This window comes from Bombyx mandarina, chromosome A1, assembly GCF_030267445.1.
Source record: "Bombyx mandarina strain Sakado chromosome A1, ASM3026744v2".
In the NCBI taxonomy this organism is placed as follows: Eukaryota; Metazoa; Arthropoda; class Insecta; order Lepidoptera; family Bombycidae; genus Bombyx; species Bombyx mandarina.
This window is the reverse complement of record NC_143234.1, coordinates 6,684,757-6,706,653: the sequence shown is the minus strand read 5'-3', so window position 1 is coordinate 6,706,653 and position 21,897 is coordinate 6,684,757. Positions and strand designations below refer to the sequence as shown.

Below are 21,897 nucleotides of genomic sequence, written 5' to 3'. Positions count from 1 at the left end.
CCCTTCAAAACGTCGGATTAACTCGAAATTTGGTATACTTATTAAGGACAGATGACAATTCAAAATAAAAAAAAGCGTGGGGTGCATGGTATCAGTAGTTATAAATATTTTATGAACAGATATGAATAGAAGGGTTATTTCGATAAAATCCTGAAAAGCACCCCACGCTTTGTTTACAATAAAATCATTTTTCCTTACACTATTTTGAATTCAAATTTATTAAAATTTAGTTTGTATGTTTTAGTTGGATTTTCTATAAAAGCGTCTTCTGTTAGTTTATTAAACTATTATTTATTAACACTACAGAACACTGAATTTGTGTTTGTATTTTCACGAATTGCGTGCCTAAGGTTGCTTGTAACGACTTAAACTATATATTTTATTTTTGTATGTAATGAATCAGGTTCACTTCAGTTTACGCGTATTCAATGTATTAATAACCAAACGCCAAACTTCCTAATACCTACTATTTGTGAAATGAACGCATAGCCGTTTTTTTGTTTCTTTAGTGAATAGGACATTTATATATTTATAGCCTTAATTAAAACCTCTCCTCTTAAGGGCTAATTTCGCGGTTTTATGTTATCATTGTATTACTTTTGATATTTCGAATACTTTATAGTGTACGTGGTCACGGATGACGTCTCGCAAAAGTACCCACAGACACAGTCCACTGAGTTTCTCGCCGGATCCTCTCAGTGGGTCGCGTTTCCGATCCGGTGGTAAATTCTGCGAAGCGCGGCTCTTGCTAGGGCTCGTGTTAGCAACGTCGTCAGATTTGAGCCCCGTGAGCTCACTTACTAGTTAAGGTTACGCTGAAATAGCCTCTCAAGGCTGTCAGCTTAGGTAGGAAAAAAAAGGGAAAAGTATGTTGTAAAAAATGTATGTATGTAAAATTTTAAATCTTACGTTAGCATGTAACGGTTTGATTTGCTGGTGCCACAAACGAACCGGTTAGAACCATAGACCTATATAGTACTTCAGTGGTTAGAACACAAATCTACTTGAAATTACTAGAAAATTGTCATGAGTCGTAATTAGAATCTATGAAATGTAACGTGTCATTCATAAATGACATATCAAAATTTCAAAAACAGTTGCTCGTGGGCTTATCTCTCGTCTTGTTACAACTTAAATTTGGAAACTTCTTGTCTAATTACCGTTGGTAGGGAGTCTTGGGGGCCCGCAAGGCAGGTACCACTACCTATTCTGCCGTGAAGCAGTAATGTTAAACGCATTGAAGAGTCGCGACGGGGCAGCCGTTGTACTGTAAAACTGAGACTTAGAACTCATGTCTCTAGGTAGGTGGGAGGCGGTATTTAGGTTGTTGATGTCAATGGGCATCGGTAAGCATTTAACACTGCCACGTCCACTCAGCTAAGCAATAAAAAATAGTAAAATTTCTGAATTGAGGGTAGAGACGAGACTTTTTGACTTCGATTCTTGATTTAGCACGCCTAAAAGGAAACAGCAAAGTAACAAAAAAAAAAATTATAGCTTAGTTGGGTGGACGAACTTTCAGCCCACCTGGTGTTAAGTGGTTACTGGAGTCCATAGACATTTACAACGAAAATGCGCCACCCACCTTGAGATATAAGTTCTAAGATCTCAAGTATAGTTACAACGGCTGCCCCACCCTTCAATCCGAAACGCATTACTGCTTCACGGCAGAAATAGGCAGAGTGGTGGTACCTACCCGTGCGGACTCAAGAGGTCCTACCACCAGTAAAAATAAATTAAGTAATAAGTATAGTTAAAAACGAAACTACGAGGAAAAAAACTATGAGCGAATACGAACATTAAAATACGAACTAAAACTACAAAAAAAAAATAAAAAAAAAATTGTTTTATTCGATATAAAAAGACGGGTACCGTTAGTGTGCGACACACACAGTAAAATAAGCGATGAGTAGGTATGTTCGAATTTTACAGATATTGATTTAAAATTTTTTAAACATTTCGTACAAGAAGATACTCTATCGTTGATAGCGGCCACACCTGAACTTATTTCTTCTTATCAAAGTATGTAAGTACTCACAAAGTATACATACCTACATGTTCCCAATAAAATTTCACACGAAAACGTGTGCTACATGATTCTAGTTGAAATGATAACATAAATAATACCGTGGCTTTAACATTAACACAAAACACAAATGTAAATTGTTTGTAAAGAATTCTGAATAGTTTTTTTAACCGAAAATATACGAAACTTCTTATACTCATAATAATGACTCAGTAAAAATTTAATATCTGAATATATTGAGTCACTTAAATTTCGTGCTTACAATCAAGTAATCGACTGTGTTTATATTTGTTTTTTATTATTATTTTTGACGATGTTAATTTCCTAGCAAAGGATGAATCGGCCTTTTAGTGCATCACATGTGAAAACCAGTAATCAGGTCGTTCTATGATCTTTGTAGCAAGGCTTGGGGGAGGCCTATATCTAGCAGTGGACGTCTGTGGGCTCATAGAAAAAAAAAATGATTTAATTCTTAATCTAAGCATTTTATCCAATGCATCATCTTTATATGGGACTCTCACTGTCAATTTCAGCAGCCAATTCTATCCGACGATATACTCTGTAACTACCGGATCTTTAACGGGGAATTAGGTTTTGATCCCAGAGAAGGAGTCTAAGAAGCGGCTATCATATCCTAAAAGGCAGCAGGTCTTAAGTACGTGACACAAGACCATACCGTGCTTTCAGTGTTAATTCTCAAGATATCTATATATATAAAAATGAAACCCGTTTTCCGTTGTCACGACATAACATGAAAACGGGTTGACCGATTTGGCTTATTTTTTTTTTGTAGTTTTCTAATACTCTGTACAAGGTTCTTACGGAAACAAATATTAAGAAAATCTCTCAGAAATATTGAAAAATATACATTTAATTTTGCCTATTTATTTGTGAACTATTCCACGCGGACGAGGTCGTGGGCAAAAGCTAGTTAATCATAAAAATCGATCAATTTAGTTAAATTATTGTTTTCTCATCGGTCCTTAGTCAGGTATAGTCAAGTTTCAAATCAATTTGACGTTTTGAAGGGGGTGAAAATCACGTTCAAAGATTCCGTTATAGATATACACCAAGCAAAGCAGCTAAGCACCTCTTGTGAGTCCGCGCGGGTAGGTACCACCGCCTTGCCTATTTTTGCCGTGAAGCAGTAATGCGTTTCGGTTTGAAGGGTGGGGCAGCCGTTGTAACTATACTGAGATCTTAGAACTTATATCTCAAGGTGGGTGGCGCATTTACGTTGTAGATGTCCATGGGCTCCAGTAACCACTTAACACCAGGTGGGCTGTGAGCTCGTCCATCCATCTAAGCAATAAAAAAAGAAAAAAGAAAAGTATACTAAAAATGTAGGTAATTGAATAATTTAACTGTTGCACGCAGCGATGATCGTTTTCCATGACCCGCATAGGCTTCAACAGCTACGTAATGAGTTGACATAGATAGGGTCAAAATTGTATTCAAGAATGCGTTGTTCTATCGTATCCAGACTTTTGCACGTCAATACGTAACTGCAATTTTTTTTTTTTTATTGCTGAGATGGGTGAACGAGCTCACAGCCCACTTGGTGTTAAGTGGTTACTTGAGCCCATAGACATCTACAACGTAAATGCGCTACCCACCTTGAGATATAAGTTCTATGGTCTCAGTATAGTTACAACGGCTGCCCCACCCTTCAAACCGAAACGCATTACTGCTTCACGGTTGAAATAGGCAGGGCGGTGGTAACTACCCGTGCTGACTCACGACAGGTCCTACCACCACTAATTACGCAAGTTATAATTTGGCGGGTTTGATTTTTATTACACGATGTTATTCCTTCACCATGGATTTACTCTCAGACACAGCCCACTGAGTTTCTCGCCGGATCTTCTCAGTGGGTCGCGTTTCCGATCCGGTGGCAGATTCTGCGAAGCACGGCTCTTGCTAGGGTTCGTGTTAGCAACGTCATCAGGTTTGAGCCCCGTGAGCTCACCTACAACGTTAGGGTTACGCTGGAATAGCCTACCAGCTTAGGCTTAGGCTACCAGCTTAGGTAGGAAAAAAAAAAAAACACCATGGAAGTTAATCGTGAACATTTGTTAAGTACGTATTTCATTACAAAAATTGGTAGCCGCCTTCGGGATTCGAACACTGGTGCATCGCTAGATACGAATGCACCAGACGTCTTATCCTTTAGGCCACGACGACTTCTATCACCGAGCGGGTTTTATTACTCGGTAGATCGGCGGTCCGGGTGTTTTTTTTTTATATGAATGAGGGATTACTGGTGGCCCAGAGGCCTTTTCAGTTTCACCAGGACAGGTGAGCGAGCAAAGGCTCAGCCAGGATTTGCTAACAGCTGCTCGAGCATCTCCAATGGAGACCTAACAACTCAGGGGCAACTGCTTCGCGAATAAATCTACTACCAGATCGGGATCGCGACCCACTGAGAAGAACCGGCGAGAAACTCAGCGGGTTTATGCGTTGGTTAGGTTGCACGTTGAACTCTCTCGAACAAGTTTGACGAGTAAGGTTACCGGGGTTAGCGTTAGAACTGAAGGCGTCTAATGCAAGGGTTATAGAATCTGATGGATCCGTAAGGACGTGTTTAGGGCGTGGACGCTAGCTGGCTCCTGCGTGATCAGGATTCGGGGAGATGTCCGGGTGTTGCTGTTCGGAATTTGTAAATAAGCAAGCTTATCTTGAAAATTTCGCAAGCCAGATTCAGGCATCTATCAAATATCTTGTGTTGTATGATTTTTACCCACTACACATCTTCTGTTCTTTTTTTCTAGTTGAGCAGACTTTTCTGGGCTCACTTGATGTTAATTGATTATACTAGAAGACCATAGACCTAGGAATCTGAATATTATATTGTGACACGAGGTCCAAGATTGAATTTTCTTGTATCATTATTTTCGTTCTTCTAGATCTTGAATTTTATTAGTGAGTCAAGCACAAGATGATATTGTAAATGCTTTGGTTTGATTTGACACAAAGATTCCAGGTCGATTGTCTTTCTGAAGTTAATCCTGTATCGGCGAATAGATGCACGAATCAGCAAACAGGTTTTGTTTGAAAAAAAGAAAGACACCCGTTTTTATTTCTCTAAAAGAGCAATGAGTTTGTGTTCGGCCTGGTATAATGCGGTTACTGAAATTTCTAGATGCCTCATTTACTACTACTACCAACAACAACAACTACTACTACTACTACTAGATACTACTACTACCCCACTTGAGACGTGAGCAACAAAAGCGGGATTTCCAGCAGTTATTTCACTTTACAAAGGACTTTATTCCATTGGGCAATGGTACTGCTGTATGTCGTGGAAGACATTCGTGACTTCATGTTACGTAACAATTATATCTATGGAGTTTTAATACCTACTTTATTTATTTAAATACGGTAAATATTTTATTATTCATTTGCAGCACAAAACATATTTCGTTCAGTCCGATTTCAAAACGAAATCGGTGGTTTTCGAAAATGAAAACTTCTCCACGTATGTCATACTAGATATACGATTGTGGTGATATGTTCTTATCTAGTTTTGTACACTTTATTTGTTTAAGGCGTACGATAAAGATAAGTGGTAGTCGGAGCGTTATCGCGGGCTGGCTATCGCGCGAAAATAGTATTTTCAGGAAGTTGCAATGCACCGAAACCAGCAAAATTTCAAAATAGATAGTACGAACGTAAATTATGAGCATTGTAATTTACTTTAATCGGTATCTAATTTGAACGCTTTTATAAAGTTCTCATGATTAATGTACTAACTAATAAACCATAGGAACTATGTTGAATGCAGTGATACTCCCACTGAGTTTCTCGCCAGATTTTCTCAGTGGGTCGCATTTCCGATTCGGTGGTAGATTCTGCGAAGCACTGCTCTTGCTAGGGCCAGTTTTAGCACCACTCTGGCTTGAGCCCTGTGAGCTCACCTACATATTAGGGGGAAGCCGATATAGCCTCTCAAGGTTATCAGCATAGGTAGGAAAAAAAAGGAGTTTGCAGCATTGTTTTCTGAAGCCCATACACATCAGAAATTTGTTTAGTACCATCAGATTTGAAACAATCTCTAAACAAAAATACCACATACCATTTTGTAACTACATATTTTTATTATCATACAATAATGTTTGTAAGGAAAGCGACGTTACCTACAAAAAATGAGTAGAAACATAATCTCTAAACAAAAATACCACAAACCATTTTGTAACTATTTTTATTATCATACAATAATGTTGGTAAGAAAGCGACATTACCTACAAAAAATGAGAAACATTAAGTAGTTATTTTTAAAACGTGGCAAGTAAAGATTCAATTTTTTAATAGTTGGATGATTGACTTCATGATCTACTTAGTGTAGAGTGATTACTGGAACCCATTGATATTTCATCTTAAAGTTAAGTTATTATCTCGATGGGCTTCGATAATCACTTACCACCAAGAGGCTGCGAGATGTGCCACTGTAGCAGAAAAATATTTTGTTTTAAATTTATTTCACCATTAAAATTAGATCAAGTTCAGAGCTTTTAAACGTGGCTATGACGTAGCCATCGACTGTTATGATCGAGTTTCCAACACGTCACAAAAGTTAACATTGTTGTGAGTATTTGCGATTTAACTGAGCCAAGTTAACTTTCAAAACATCATGTTCATTAATCAAAAGTTTGGCGCAGCGCTTTCTATCCTCCATCTCCTGCTCCGCCTCCGCCCACCCCTAGCAGGCGCTTGTCAACATAAATATAAAATGTATATAGCAATTTTAGGTCTCTCAACATACTCGTTTAGGCTGGCAGCACTAAACCATCAATAATTTATTTTGACAAATGGCTGGTTTGGGCATTGATAATAGAAGCGCACCAGGGGGGCCGGGGGCCCTCCATCTGTCACTTGTGAAGTGAATAAACACAACTGTTCTAGACATTTATTTTATTACTTACTTAAAATTATGGATACTATTTGCCGTTTGTGTTGTTCCGATAAATTCGTCAACAATTATATATTTGACGAAAAGAATGCATGGTACCTTAAAATGGCGTTATTACCCGTTAAGGTATGTTATTATTAAACGGCATATTTAATTAATTTCGGACGTGATAACCTACCAAACAAATTTTTGTTTACCGTAGATTGACAAGAACGATCGGCTGCCCCAGAAGATTTGTGATCATTGCAGTCGTAAAGTTAACGAGTTTTATGAGTTTTGTAATGAAACTATTGTAGTGGAAAATAAGTAAGTGTTTATTTTTAAAACAGTTAACATACCAAAATATTTTGCCTATTTTTTTATTTCTTATGCGAAGCACTTATATCAACTTTGTAAAGTAGAAGTGTCTTTGCCAAGCATGATAGGTACTAATACAAGTACTTGTGATTTCAACTTTATGCATCACCACAGAAAATGATACCTATGTGTTACTTCCAAGGTATGTTGGTTGATCAAATAAATTTTACGAATGCAATATTTTAAACCTTGTTTAACATAATAACAGTTGAGATGACATATAGATGTTGATGTTGATGACTTTTTTGTTTGTAGATGCGTACTGTTTTTGCTTCAGATTGTGGTTTATGATATTTGAACTAAGTAAACTGGTCTGTCCAGCTGAGTAATAGAAATTTAACTTTTTTTAATTAAGTAAGTAGAAAACGGCGCTAACTTATTGCGAAACATTTTGGTCTGAGGTTTAGTATGATTCTTAGTATTTAGGGACATGACAAGGATTCTGAATGATCCCTATATAAATTTTAGAACCAACTTACACAATATTTAACTCTCAATTAAAATAAGTAAAATAATTGTTAATTTAAACATTTCAGGCTACAAGCATTCTTAAAACAGCAAGGAACACACAATGCAACTGTAGATCTCATACTTGGAAAACCGAAGACACCAATTCTACCTCCTAAAACATGCGAACAAAGTCATCGAATTGATGAAGGTATACCAGTAGATGAAGTTGTCAAAATCAAAGTAGAAACGCCGAAAGAAATAAAACAAGAAGATATTGAAGCAGAGGAGAACTATCACTACTCAGATGACAGTGATGATGTCTATTTAACAAATCTAAAAGCAAAGAAAAATGATATTGATGTAATAAGATTAAAAAACAGAGAGAAACACGAAGTAAAAAGTAATGGTGTGAAGAAAAATTCATGCGGAAACAAGTCTGAGCTGATGGAAGATTGGTCGATGATATTAAAGCAGTTCCCTGAAGGCCCTTATAATTTGGTCGACGATACAGATGTACCAGTTAAACAGGAAGTCAAAGATGAAAACAGTGCAGATTTCGATGACTTGCCTAACTTAAAAGACAAATATCGTTGTTGTATTTGTCTAAAGAATTGCGAGTTTAAGAGTACATTGTTGAAGCACTATAAGTAAATATGTGTTTGTTTTTTGCTTATAATTGTACACTGTTTTGTTGGTTACAATTTAGCAGTTTAGTAAATGCAATGAATCAATTTGATAGAATTAGTCATAGTTTTTTTTATTGCTTAAATGTGTAGTGGAGCTCACAGCGTACCTTGTGTTAAGTGATTACAGGAGCTTATAAATATCAATGTGCAAACAACATGCGTGTGAAATTCATACACCAGCATGGTGTCATTGCTGAAAATGATAGAATATGTCAAGAAATGTAGGAACAGCTTAATGGTTTAAATACTCCTTTTTGTTAAATTAGTCTAGAGAATATTCAATCTGGAAATCGTACCATCATCTTTTCTATTTGTATTGTGAAACAGTAATTTGCACTGTGAGATAGAGTTTGATCCTGAGCAATCAAGACTTTGAACCTCATATGCTCCAACTGGGCAGGAGTCATGTTGTCTTGTCTAGCCCGCCATGTCTATACATTAGAAAGGCCACCAGTGATTAATTTGATTTTATTAAGTCTCAAATGCAATTTTATTTCCTCAGAACACACGGAAAGGATATTCCAAAGACGAATAATCTTCAGGTGCCTCCAATACCTGATCAGAACCCATTAAAATGCACGAGATGTAGAAAGGTATGTTTTAATTAATACAATATGCTTAATTTACAACTTAAGTATATATTTTTATTTAAGTTTATCACCGTCCAGTTCGCTTATTCCTCTCCCTGCAAGGTGCCTGGAAGAGATCGCTTTCAGCGATAAGGCCGCCAATTTATATCACCAAATGTTATTTGTTTTTATATGCTTACTCTGTACATATTATTATGGTGTTAAACAAAGTGTTATATTATTATTAGAAAATACTAAACTAACTAGTATCGTCTTTTTCATAAACAATATAAATACATAGTCTCTAGGCTATTGAAATGATATTATATTGCTTAACTTAAGCCTTTAACCTCAAGGTATGTCCGTATCTTCTTCACTGGTCGCGATTCCGGTCCGGTAGTAGATTCATTCGCGAAGCAGCTACTCTTGAGTTTGTTAGGTCTACTTTTGAGGCGCTCGGGTAGCTATTAGCAAATCCCACCCATCCTAGCCTCCGGGCCACCAGTAATCTCTCAAATATAAATAAAGAAAAAAGGTATATGCCATATGATTCGATTTTTGACATTCGTCGACAGCGTACGTATCTATCCATAAATTCGTTACGATGCTACGTATCTATCCATAAATCGTTACGTTACCTAATAACTATGTAATAATATGATTCCGTAATTGTGTAATCTGTACCGGAGACAAGAGGCGGTCTTCCTTAGTCACAAACCGTGTCGTTGACCCCGTGCACATCTGTAATAATTTGCTTTACATTGAGCGCAATCTAAAAACATCAAGGAATTAGACTTTTTAATTATTTACTTAAACATTCATGTCTTCACTACATAGTATAAAACAAAGTCGCTTTCTCTGTCCCTATATCCCTATGTATGCCTATATTAAATCTTTAAAACTACGCAACGGATTTTGATGCGTTTTTTTTAAATAGATAGAGTGATTGAAGAGGAAGGTTTATGTATAATAACATCCATTAAATAGTGGAGAAATCAATAATAAATTACAGTTTCCGAAGCGAAGCGAGGGAGAGTCGCTAGTAACATAACAAAAAAAAAAAAAAATTGTTAAATTTTACAGTCTGTAAAGAAAGATACGTGGGCGGAACATTGGCAGAACCATTGGAAACGCGACCACCGGCCCTACCGATGCGCGTTGTGCGACAAATCGTTCACGTCTTCACAACAAGTCATGGTGCACGGTAAGCTGTATATCATACCAGGTTCAAAGAGAATTGGATTATTTTTATTTTCCATTTATAAATGTGGAAAAAAAAATACTCAGGCACCATTTTCTCCTCTGTTTTTGAACCGATTATTTTATTATTTGTTCTGTAGCTATTGAAGCTTTAGTGTTGCCATTAAAAAAGTAGATTTAAAGTATTTTCTTAAATAACAAGCAACGTTTTATGATTTTCATCGTCATCATCATTCTCCTGCCCTTCTCGCAGTCACCTGTGGTCGGCGCAACATTTTTTTCTCCCTCCATACTCCTCTATCATATACCATTTCTTCGCTCGCTCCCCTCTTACATATATCGTCTTTCATGAAATCCATCAATTTTTTCTTAGGTCTTTAAATCTTCCTCTAATATTTTATCATTTTGTTAACCTTTTTTTTTGTAGCTATCGATGAGCTAAGGTAGAAAGGTTTTTATTCTTAAAAAAATTATTTAAACATTTCAGTACAATTTTACAGCCATAGTCTAGAATTCTAGATCAAGGATGAGCAAAACGCGGGCAGCCAAGCATTTCTAAAATTGAATTTATTTTATCGACTTTCTCTTTTCTGATATTTTTTTATCTTTTTTTATCTGACATTAACATTTTTATATGAAATCTTTACATACTTTTTTTTTTAGTTTAAAATTTTTTTATTCTAGTATTTATTATAAGTAAAGTTTCGTAAATTATCAATAAGAGTTAATAAATGTGGGGCTCGCCAAAAAAAATTTAAATTTAAATTGGCCCATTGATTAAAAAGGTTGCTCACCCCTGGTCTAGATGTTGCTATCCAAACCAAAGAAAGACAAAAAAAAATCTGAATTCATCTAAAAGCGATTTTTGCCAGTATTTTTTTATTGCCCTTGTAGGCAGACGAGCATACGGCCCGCCTGATGGTGAGTGGTTACCGTCGCCCATGGGCTTTATCAATGCCAGGGGCAGAGTCAAACCGCTGCCTACCGTTAAGTTCTCTTAGCGGGTTAATCGTTGTCACAATGAGTAACATTTCAATCAATCATTCAAAAAATTTTATTCAACACTAGTTGACCCGGCAGACTTCGTAGTGCCTCAATCGATAAATAAAAGACCTAAACTTTTGTATAAAATAAACTTAAAACAAACAAAAGGAATCCGTCCGACGGGGGAGACATCAAAGGAAAAACAAAATTGTCCTTTTTATTTAATTCCGACCATTTTTATATTTATCTACCTTTTAAACCTTCTCTGGACTTCCACAAATAATTCAAGACCAAAATTAGCCAAATCGGTCCAGCCGTTCTAGAGTTGTAGCGAGACTAACGAACAGCAATTCATTTTTATATAGATAAATGAAAGTACATACTTGATGAACGTCAAAAAGAACTACCGCCAATTCACAAAAACTAGCCTCCGTTCTGAGAAGAACTGGCAAGAAACTCAACGGGAATGTCTTTTTTTTTAAATATTAGTTTTTGTTTTATATAAGGTTTCCTTTTTTAAATATTCATTTTTAGTAGAGGTATTTTAACGTAACAATTATTGAAATTTCGTATCCAGGTTTGTCGCACAGCCACAATCCAGTCGACGACGAGGCCATGCAGCTGAAGAAGCAAAATCGTTATGTTTGTGATTTTTGTCCTGAAGAATTTATGTACATGAGGTGAGACTTATTAATTATTGAAAATATATTAGCATGTTTTAGTCTTCTTAGGTTGTAATATAATGTCTTTGCAAACACAAAAGTACACAAAGAAAGTTTATTATTTAAGACGAACACAAAATATACAAAAAAGGAGAAAGTAACAAGAAATATATAGTTCAAGCAACACAAGCAGGTACACAAAACAAAAACTAATAATTAAAAAGGCGCAGCACAGAAGGATAACACAGGATGCGCGCTCGCAAGTTAGATTTCCTCCGTCGTTAAGCTTTCCCAAACTGGTGACCCCGACGTTATTTCAAGCTCAGTCTCGACTCAAAGCAAACTTCGAGCAGCAATGGCGACTGGGGCGTTTAAGAACGCACCTTTTATGATGCGTAAGCCGGAACGCACGAGAGGTGGAAAAAGGATATAGTCTGTGACACGGGATCTTTTTTGCCGCCGAAAATCTAAAACGTAAAAATAATTTATAATGTGTTTAATAACTCATATAATATAATAATTTAGAATTGTTTATGCCGCTACAACAATAAAATTTCTATTGTTCCAACTGTGGTGTTAATTACATAAAACACGACTTTACGGCGAAATAAAGAAGGGACTCTATATGAACTCCCTCACGACAATGACGCAGCATTCAAGCTCAGTTTGGACTCACAGCAAACTTCGAGCAGCACTGGCACTTGCAGCTAATCTCAGCACGGACAACAATAATGAAATGACACGACCTCCGGTCTCGGAGGGGAGTGATGTGGCGGGTAGCCATCATACAACGCAAGATACTTGACAGATGCCTGAATCTCGCTTACGACATTTTCAAGATAAGCTTGCATTACAAGTTCCGAACAACAACATCAGGCGATCTACCGAGCAATATCATTCCACTCGGTGGAAGATCTTTCCTCCGTCGTTAAGCCTTCCCAAAATGTCTTAGAAATTATTTAATATAGATAACGATTTATTAATATTTTTATTTCTCTTTCTCAAGAAAGAATGTACATATCACACACAAGATTCCCTACGCTACCCTTTGTTGATTGGTAGAGAATGCCTTAGACGTTGAGTCCGTCACTGTAATCATGTGCATAAAATTTAATAAATAAATTAAAAGTAATGTTTTCTTTAATTTTAAAACTGAAATTCTTATTGAATTTCATTCATGCTTTCTTCATTCAAAAGTGACGAATCACATTGAAATGTTCAACCTCTAATTTACTATATCTATTTTGCCCTTGTAGGGGCACCTGATGGTGAGTGGTTACCGTCGCCCATGGACGTCATCAATGCCAGTGACACAGCCAAGCCGCTGCCTACCGTTAAATGTATACAGGTTGCCCCTCCCCCCTCCTCCCCCCAACATGACACAATTGAGAAGAAGCAGCTCAAAATATTTGCTCCACATATTCCCAGATGTCTGCAGGCCCACCGGACGAACGCGCACCCTGAGTCCGCCTCGAAGGCCGTGACGCACCGCTGCTGGAAGTGCTCGCGGCAGTTCGCCCACCTCAACTCGCTGCGGCGGCACTTTATGACGCACACCGGCGAGAGGAACTTCCTGTGCAACGTGTGCGGGAAGGCAATGAGCTCGAGGGACCATCTCAAGCTTCACATAAACATACACACCGGCTACAAGCCAAACGTTTGTTCGTGAGTATCTCTTTGTTAAGGGGAAACGCGGGCTTCAGGAATTTCGAGGAATAACTTGTAATTGTCTTAACTGTAACTTGTCTTATACATCGTATTTCTCTCTGCTAATGGTTAGCTGGAAGAAAACTCATGAACGAGTTAAGTTCGCCTTTGTACATAGTATTTAGACATTCTATGTCGTCGTGGCCTAACGGATAAAACGCCCGATGCATTCGTGCTGAGCGATGCACCAGTGTTCGAATCTCAGTCGTATACCAATTTTTCTAATGAAATACGTACTCAACAAATGTTCACGATTGACTTCCACGGTGAAGGAATAACATCGTGTAATAAAAATCAAACCTGCAAAATTATAAGTTGCGTAATTACTGGTGGTAGGACCTCTTGTGAGTCCGCGCGGGTAGGTACCACCGCCCTGCCTATTTCTGCCGTGAAGCAGTAATGCGTTTCGGTTTGAAGGGTGGGGCAGCCGTTGTAACTAAAACATGAGACCTTAGAACTTATATCTCAAGGTGGGTGGCGCATTTACGTTGTAGATGTCTATGGGCTCCAGTAACCACTTAACACCAGGTGGGCTGTGAGCTCGTCCACCCATCTAAGCAATAAAAAAAAAATCTTTTAAATCTGTTTTTATTGTATTTTCTTTTGTGTACAATAAGTATAAATAAAATTAAAATAAATAATAATTCTAACGGAGTTCCCCTAAATTGAACCGGACAGCAAATACAGTTCCGATTTAAAATATCTACGAAATCAATACATACATATACCATCTTATGTTTCGTTTGATTTTTTAAAGATAGTTTGTTGTTTTGTTTTTTCTACTACCGAAGGAAACTACCGCTAATAATTAAATTCCTAATTAAAAAAAAAAAATATTAATCAAAACTTTAATCTGTATTGTTATACAACAGCGCTGGGTTTGTTAATAGGCCATTTCGTTATCGTTCGTATTCGACGGAATCAAGCTCCGTTCAAAGAAAATTTAAAAAAACATTATCGGATAATATTTCGATTTACTGTATTAATAAGCAGTTCTCCCAACTACAAAGAAATCTAGTTAATTTCTGAACGACGGCTGTAGATGCTGCCCAGTAGGTCTAATAATAACGGCGTCACGGCGCTTTCCCTGTACGTTTTATTGTTTTGGACCTAAGTGCTTAAATATTAAATTCCACATTGGAGCTGGCGGTCTTGAATTTAAACACTTCGATTGGTTGGTCTAAATAGCATATAATAATGCAGCGTGCGCACGTTCAAAGCCGACATTTTGATAAAGCGGCACGACAAGGGCAATAATAAAAAAAAAAAACGAGAACCTTCTCATCGTGGCCGCCGGTAACTACTTAGCCGATCCTGCGGACAGAATGGAAACCAGTCGACGTCGCCCCAAACACGTCATCTCGGATCCTGCCGATCCACTAACGGTGCTTTTGGGTACCTCAAGCATCGGTCATTTTCCTAGTCGAACCCGCCGCTTGCGACGAAGGGCTTGACGAGAAAATGAACCCTCAGATACAGCCCACTGAGTTTCTCGCCGGATGTTCTTAGCGAGTTGCGTTTCCGATCCGGTGATAGATTCTGCGAAACACGGTTCTTGCTAGGGTTCGTGTTAGCAACGTCGTCAGGTTTGAGCCCCATGGGCTCACCTACTAGCCCGGTGACGCTGATATGGTCCCTCTAGACCATCAGCTTATGTAGGAAAAAAAAGTTCAAAGCTGAGCGATCGAGTGTTCTTGGTACGCGAGAGGGGTAGGCCCCCGGAGGCGTCCCCCACCTCCGCCCCTAAATTCTTGTCCTCGAGGCCGCTACTGGTGACGAGACGCAGGAAACTGGTGGTAGGACCTCTTGTAAGTCCGCACGGGTAGATACCACCACCCTGCCTATTTCTGCCGTGAAGCAGTAAAGCGTTTCGGTTCGAAGGATAGGGCAGCCTTAGTAACTATACTGAGATCTTAGAACTCATATCGTCTTTTCGCATTAAAAGTGTACAATATCCAAAAATATTCAAAATTGAGTTAATATGCGGAACCATTTGGTATCACCAGTGTTTTTCTCATAAATACTGTCAAAAAAGCGTAGTTTTAGTTTTTTTTTAGTTTACCTAATGCCCGTATCTTTAGACGTTTCGTAAAATAGTCCTGCACTCTTAACTCATGCGATGATACTCGAGCATTCCTCCCAAACTTACTCGAGTTTGGTATTTTTAGTCGACCATTACAACATTCCTCAACTGTCCTCGAGTGAGGTAGAGTCGTGTCATTGCGTCACCACGACAACATCAGTTTGAGGAAAATTTTATCAAGCTAGCATCAAACCCATCAAGTTCTGTAGTCTATGGTCATTGTTTAATTTCAAAGTCAAGCTGTCGCTGTCTGTTTGACACTAGAAGCATTGAACTTGTTTTGAAAGTGTATTATTTATTTTCTAACCCATTATTATTTTAGATTTCGGACCCGGTTTTGTATTTTTATTCGCAGTTTTTGTGTGATTTTGATTGCATCGTGTTGTTGAAGTGCTTTTCCACAACCACGAGTTTATTATTATATAAATAAAACTTACAATCGCATTGACTTTATTTATTAGGTAGTAAGCAAAATATGACTCTTATGTAGGTAAATGAAATAAGGAGTTTCAAATGTCTAAACAAGAGTCTAACCTCGAACTTTTTACTTTATTAATAAAAATGATCAATATTAAATTATCAAAATATGCGGGAATCATGCACAGATCCAGGCCATTGCACAACAATATCATATATTTCCATTTGCGATCCACATCCTATTTGGACATTGATAGAAAACCAGCTTTGAGGAACGTTCAAGGTACGTCGCGACGTACCTTGACTTGACAGTTCGTTTACTTCACTCCGGTTAGGAAAAATTTCCAAGGACGTTTGAGTGGAGTTTATTTTTACGACTAAGCATACCAAAACGCGCGTTGGAGGTTGAGTCGAGTCGAGTTAAGCTCCTGTAAACGACTAACACCCGTATCTTTAGACGTTTCGTAAAATAGTCCTCCACTCTTAACTCATCCGATGATGCTCGAGCATTCCCTCGAAACTTACTCGAGTTTGGTATTTTTAGTCGACCATTACAATATTCCTCAACTGTCCTCGAGTGAGGTAATAATGATGAAAATTTGATCAAGCTAGCATCAAACCCATAGAGTTCTGTAGTCTATGGTCATTGTTTAATGTCAAAGTCAAATTATTATCTTTTACGGGAAGCTTATATGAATTTAGTTGGCTTTTTTTTATCGTCACCCGCTCTTTGAGTCGACTTCGTGTCTGCACCCACGCAGAACAAACGTGATCATCCAGAAACCGTCTTTAAACGTGTTATTGTTAAAGGAAGGAAATCGCACTACCTTGCACAATAATATGACTCCTACGATATAACAGTACAAGTTGCTACTTCTTTTGTATTTACTTGCATATTTTTATTATTTATTTGTATTTGATCGTATGTAAGTCAGTCTATCTTATATTGTATTTGTTTTTCACATGTGTATATAAGTATTGTTACGAGGGCGGCACTGAAAATTTCGGGAATTAACGAAGTGACACAACATTACTATTTAAAAATGTATTTATTGCTTTTCGAAGTATTCTCCGCGATATTTGACACATTTTTCCATACGATGGAACCAATCATTGAAGCAACCATTCCACTCGGAAGTTGGGGTCTCCAAAATGGCCGTTTTGTAGGCGTCCACAGCTTCTTCAGGTGATGAAAATCTCTGTCCACGCAATTTATTCTTTATTTTAGGGAAAGTATAGAAATCATTAGGGCTTAGGTCGGGGCTGTACGGCGGATGGTCTAATAATTCTATGTTTTCTTGCTCTAAAAACTCTTTTGTTCTGTGCGTGGTGTGAGAACTCGCATTGTCGTGATGGAGGATGATGCGGCGGTTGCAGTTCTCTTTACGGAGTTCAGAAACGACCTGTGGCAAACAAATGCTAGCATACCATTCTGCATTAACCGTTCTTTGTCCCTCAAGAGGAATAGTCGTAACATGGCCGGTTTTGGAGACAAACGTGGCCACCATTTTTTTTGCAACACTCCGTGAACGAACAATTTTTGTTGGCTTTAACTCATTTTCGAACACCCAAACTCGTGACTGGTTTTTTGTTTCGGGTTCGTACGCGTATATCCAGGATTCGTCACCTGATACAATTATTATTTATATTTTATTTTTATTTATACTTTTTATATTTATTTATTTATTATTTATTTCTTGGTTGACTGCAGTTTTTGGACGACCTTGACGGGGATCATCACTGAGCTTGACACGTCCACGTTGAAACTCAGTAAACCAGCGATAAATTGTGGTTTTGGATGGGGCTTCATCACCAAATGCAGAAATCATCCGGTCAACACACTGTTTTTGTGTTAAACCACTTCGAAAGTCATAATAAATCATCGCTCTTGAATTTTCTCGAGTCAATTCCATTTTCTCAACGACTAAACAAGTTTGACAAAAACTCGTGACAAGACCGAGAATCTTTTTTAAAATAAATAAATGGTATTCGATTTTTAAAACCAAGGAGTTTTCAATTAAAAAGATTTTAATATGACAGGAACAGTGGAAATATTCCATTCCCGATACTTTTAGTGCAGCCTAGTACCGAGTCCAGGCAACCCCCGACCGAGAGCCAGCGCTAAATCTATAAAAACGATCCCTCGCTGCGCCTTCGCCTTATTCTTCTCCCTGCAAGGTTGCCTGGAAGAGATCGCTTTTAGCGATAAGGCCGCCAATTTATGTCACCGTCTATTATTTGTTTTTTAAGCTTACTCTGTACATGTGGTCTTAAATAAAGAGTTATATTATTATTATACAATAAATTATACAAATTAAACACTGCCTCGCCTGGGAAGACGGCAGGACACACTCCGGCGAGGTGGGCAACAATCGGCCATAGCGTTAGGGACTATTGGGAGAGAAACCGGCGAACTATATGGGCATTGTCGAGCAAAACTGCTTTTTGCATTTGGGCCACCACATACTTTTTGTTGAGACCAAGCCTCTCGAGATGTTTGAGAGGCTTTTAGGGACCAAACCATTCACAGATACAACTGCCGGGATCATTTTTGTTGATACCACCGTCCACATGTCGGTTACCTCGTGCGCCAGGTTCAGATATTTGGTCTTTTTATCTGCCTCGGCGCGCACAAGGTTCTCGTCGTAGGGAATGATGATATCCACCAGAAATACCAGACATCCCGTCCGGTCCCTCGGCACGATATCAGGCTTATTCGCAAGAATAGTCCTGTCCGTGATGACGGACCGGTCCCAGTAGAGCTTGGCGCGGTCGTTTTCGAGTACGGCGTCCGGCTGGTACTTATAATACGGTAGCCTCTGTTCGATGAGGCCGTACTTATTATTATTATGGGTTATGGATAAAAAAAATTCTCAGCTAATGCTGGTAAGTGTGAACCTACCAACCAACTCACTTGGCGTGAGTTGGTTCATTGTGTAGTGTTTTGTAGGGGTTTGCGTAGTGGATGTAAGGAATCGTCGCACTATGGAACAGGTGTCATTATTACAGATTTTTGTAAAGCAATGTATGAATATTTATTAAGATCAAGTTCTGAGAGCGATTTGTGTAATGATTTTGGAATGAGTCCGGTTGATGAAATTATTATGGGTATAATTTTAAAGGTGTGTTGGTGCCACATTAGTCGTATTTCATCTGCTAGTGGTATATATTTTTGTATTTATTATTTTATTATTTTATTTATTTTTGTATTTATTTATATTTATTTAAAATCTTATTAATTACATAATATTTTTTTAAAAAGATATTAAAAATACAATTTTAAAAAAACACTATATAAAAATAGATTGTCGCTGATGGCGGTGTCTACGACACAAGCCACCAGTGGTTAGGACTCCAGAGTGAGAAACCTCCTCACAATGCGTGCAGTATCGAGGATTTATTATTATTATTATTATAGGACGTGCGGTAAGGGTTTCGTCAAGAAGAGCAATCTGAAGTTGCATGAGCGCGTGCATAGTGGCGAGAAACCGTACGTATGTTCGCACTGTGGGAAGGCGTTCAGCCAGCGATCGACGCTCGTCATACACGAGAGGTGAGTTGCAACCCCCATTCCCGACCCTGCGGACAGAATGGAATGCAGTCGACGTCGCCCAAAACACGTCATTACGGATCCTCCCGATCCATTAACGGTGCTTTTAGGTACCACAAGCACCGGTCATCATTCTCGTCGAACCAGTAACTTGCGACGAAGGGCTTAACGAGTAAATTAACCCACAGACACAGCCCACTGAGTTTCTCGCCCGATCTTCTCAGTGGGTCGCGTTTCCGATCCGGTGGTAGATTCTGCGAAGCACGGCTCTTGCTAGGCTCAGTGTTAGCATCACTCCGGTTTGAGCCTCGTGAGCTCACCCACACGTTAGGGCGAAGCTGAAATAGCCTCTCAAGGCTATTAGCATAGGTAGGGAAAAAAATATGATTTTTTAATGAAATAATCATTTGTCGCAGATACCACAACGGTGTCCGTCCGTACGTGTGCGCACTATGCGGCCGCGGATTCGTCGCCAAGGGGCTGCTGTCCGTGCACCTCAAGAACACTTGCATATAGCAGACACCCGCCGACGTGTGAGTATTTAATATTCAGTTAGTTAGTTGGGACTTTAGGAGGCCTATACCCAAATAAGGGTGGGTTCCTATCGAAGAAAACGTTTGTATAGGCAAATCAAATTAACAACATAATAGAAAAAAAAAACTATATAAAAAGTGTAAAATTGTAAAACTTAGGTGATGGGAAATAAAAAGCTTTATTATTATAATAATAAATAATAATAGATAATAAGTAAATAAATGAAATCAAAACGTTTCAACTAGGTATATGGTCATAATTTTCACACAAAATATTGATATAAAAATAATCATAAATAGTTTTATTTTTTTCATTAAAATTCACGTTTCGATAAAGAAATCAGTTTTATTTTCTCATATAAATATGACCACTATTGCCCCCTCCCCATGCTGTTGAAACATCGTGTATTACATACTCAATTGTGTCATGATTTGAGCGAAGGAATTCAAGAAATAGTGATTACGTAGAATTTTAATGTTTTCGACGCTTCCAGTTCTTTTTAGTTATTTTTTTATTGCTTAGATCAGTGGACGAGCTCACAGCCCACCTGGTGTTAAGTGGTTACTGGAGCCCATAGACATCTAAAACGTAAATGCGCCACCCACCTTGAGATATAAGTTCTAAGGTCTCAAGTATAGTTACAACGGCTGCGCCACCCTTCAAACCGAAACGCATTACTGCTTCACGGCAGAAATAGGCGGGGCGGTGGTACCTACCCGCGCGGACTCACAAAAGGTCCTACCATCAGTAAAAATTTGCAATTAGATAACTAAGTCAAAATTGGTCGATTACGAGTGATTTTAAGATGAAAATAATAAACGGGAAGTCCAACCGTTAAAAGTACAGAAGCTTTTGCTTTTAGCTATAGAATAATAAAAAAAATCCTAAGTTGTCATTATAGATATAGGTATAAGCCGTCATATGAGTTCCTAATGTTTAATTTTGAGTTTAACTTCTCATATTCTTTTCTTATTAAAAATAGAAAGAAAAGAAAAACCTAAATTGGCAATATTTAAATTAATTTATCGTTTAACAGGTATGGCAACACCGGAGCACTTGAAAGCACAGACTGAAATAAAAATCTAATTATTTTTAAGTAACTAGTTAAATGTAATGAAAGAATTGTGATAGTTTTGCACTCGCTAGTAATAATGTGTTTTTTTTTAATGTATAATAAATAAGAACCATTTATTTAACATCACACAGATATGGTAACTGAATTGTTATATTTTTACGTTTAAGTATTTTTTTTTTTGGTTTTTAAAGGAATATTTAACTGAATCAAGTTAAAGAAATACAGGGGATATGATTAAATCACTGGAGTCGTATATCCGAAATTGAAAAATAAAAGTACCATTAAATTATTTTGTGATCAATACTCATTTGTGAATCCAATACTAATTATTATTTTATTATAAGGACTTTACCAACGAAATTGCCGTTTAGTACTCAGGAAGTTAAAGTATTTATAATTATTTTTTATTTCTGTCAATCAAAATACATATATACATACCAGATGTACCCGCCCGCTTCGGTGGCCATTTAAAATTAACATTATTATTTCTCACCCCCACAAAGATTCTCATCATTAACGTCCCCGCAACTGGTGTAGGGAGTCCAACACTCATATAAATATTACCCTATCCATTAAGTACATGTATTTTCTACATGGATACCAAGTTTCAAGTCAATCGGATGCATGGTTCAGTAGTTATAACGGAACATCCGTAAAAACCATTAGATTTATATATTAGTATAGA

General features: G+C 37.7%; 1 protein-coding gene across 1 annotated transcript; it reads left to right on the top strand.

Annotated features, from left to right (window-relative positions):
* The first annotated feature begins 6,824 nt into the window (after positions 1-6,824).
* Positions 6,825-21,501, top strand: LOC114248691 (uncharacterized). The gene is made up of 10 exons (XM_089739673.1): positions 6,825-7,064; positions 7,141-7,244; positions 7,832-8,392; positions 8,934-9,024; positions 10,084-10,204; positions 11,762-11,864; positions 13,275-13,511; positions 19,472-19,606; positions 20,020-20,136; positions 21,174-21,501. Exons 1-9 carry the CDS (start codon positions 6,960-6,962, stop codon positions 20,117-20,119), a joined length of 1,557 nt encoding a protein of 518 aa, XP_089595799.1. The 5' UTR covers positions 6,825-6,959; the 3' UTR covers positions 20,120-20,136; positions 21,174-21,501.
* Positions 21,502-21,897: the final 396 nt, after the last annotated feature.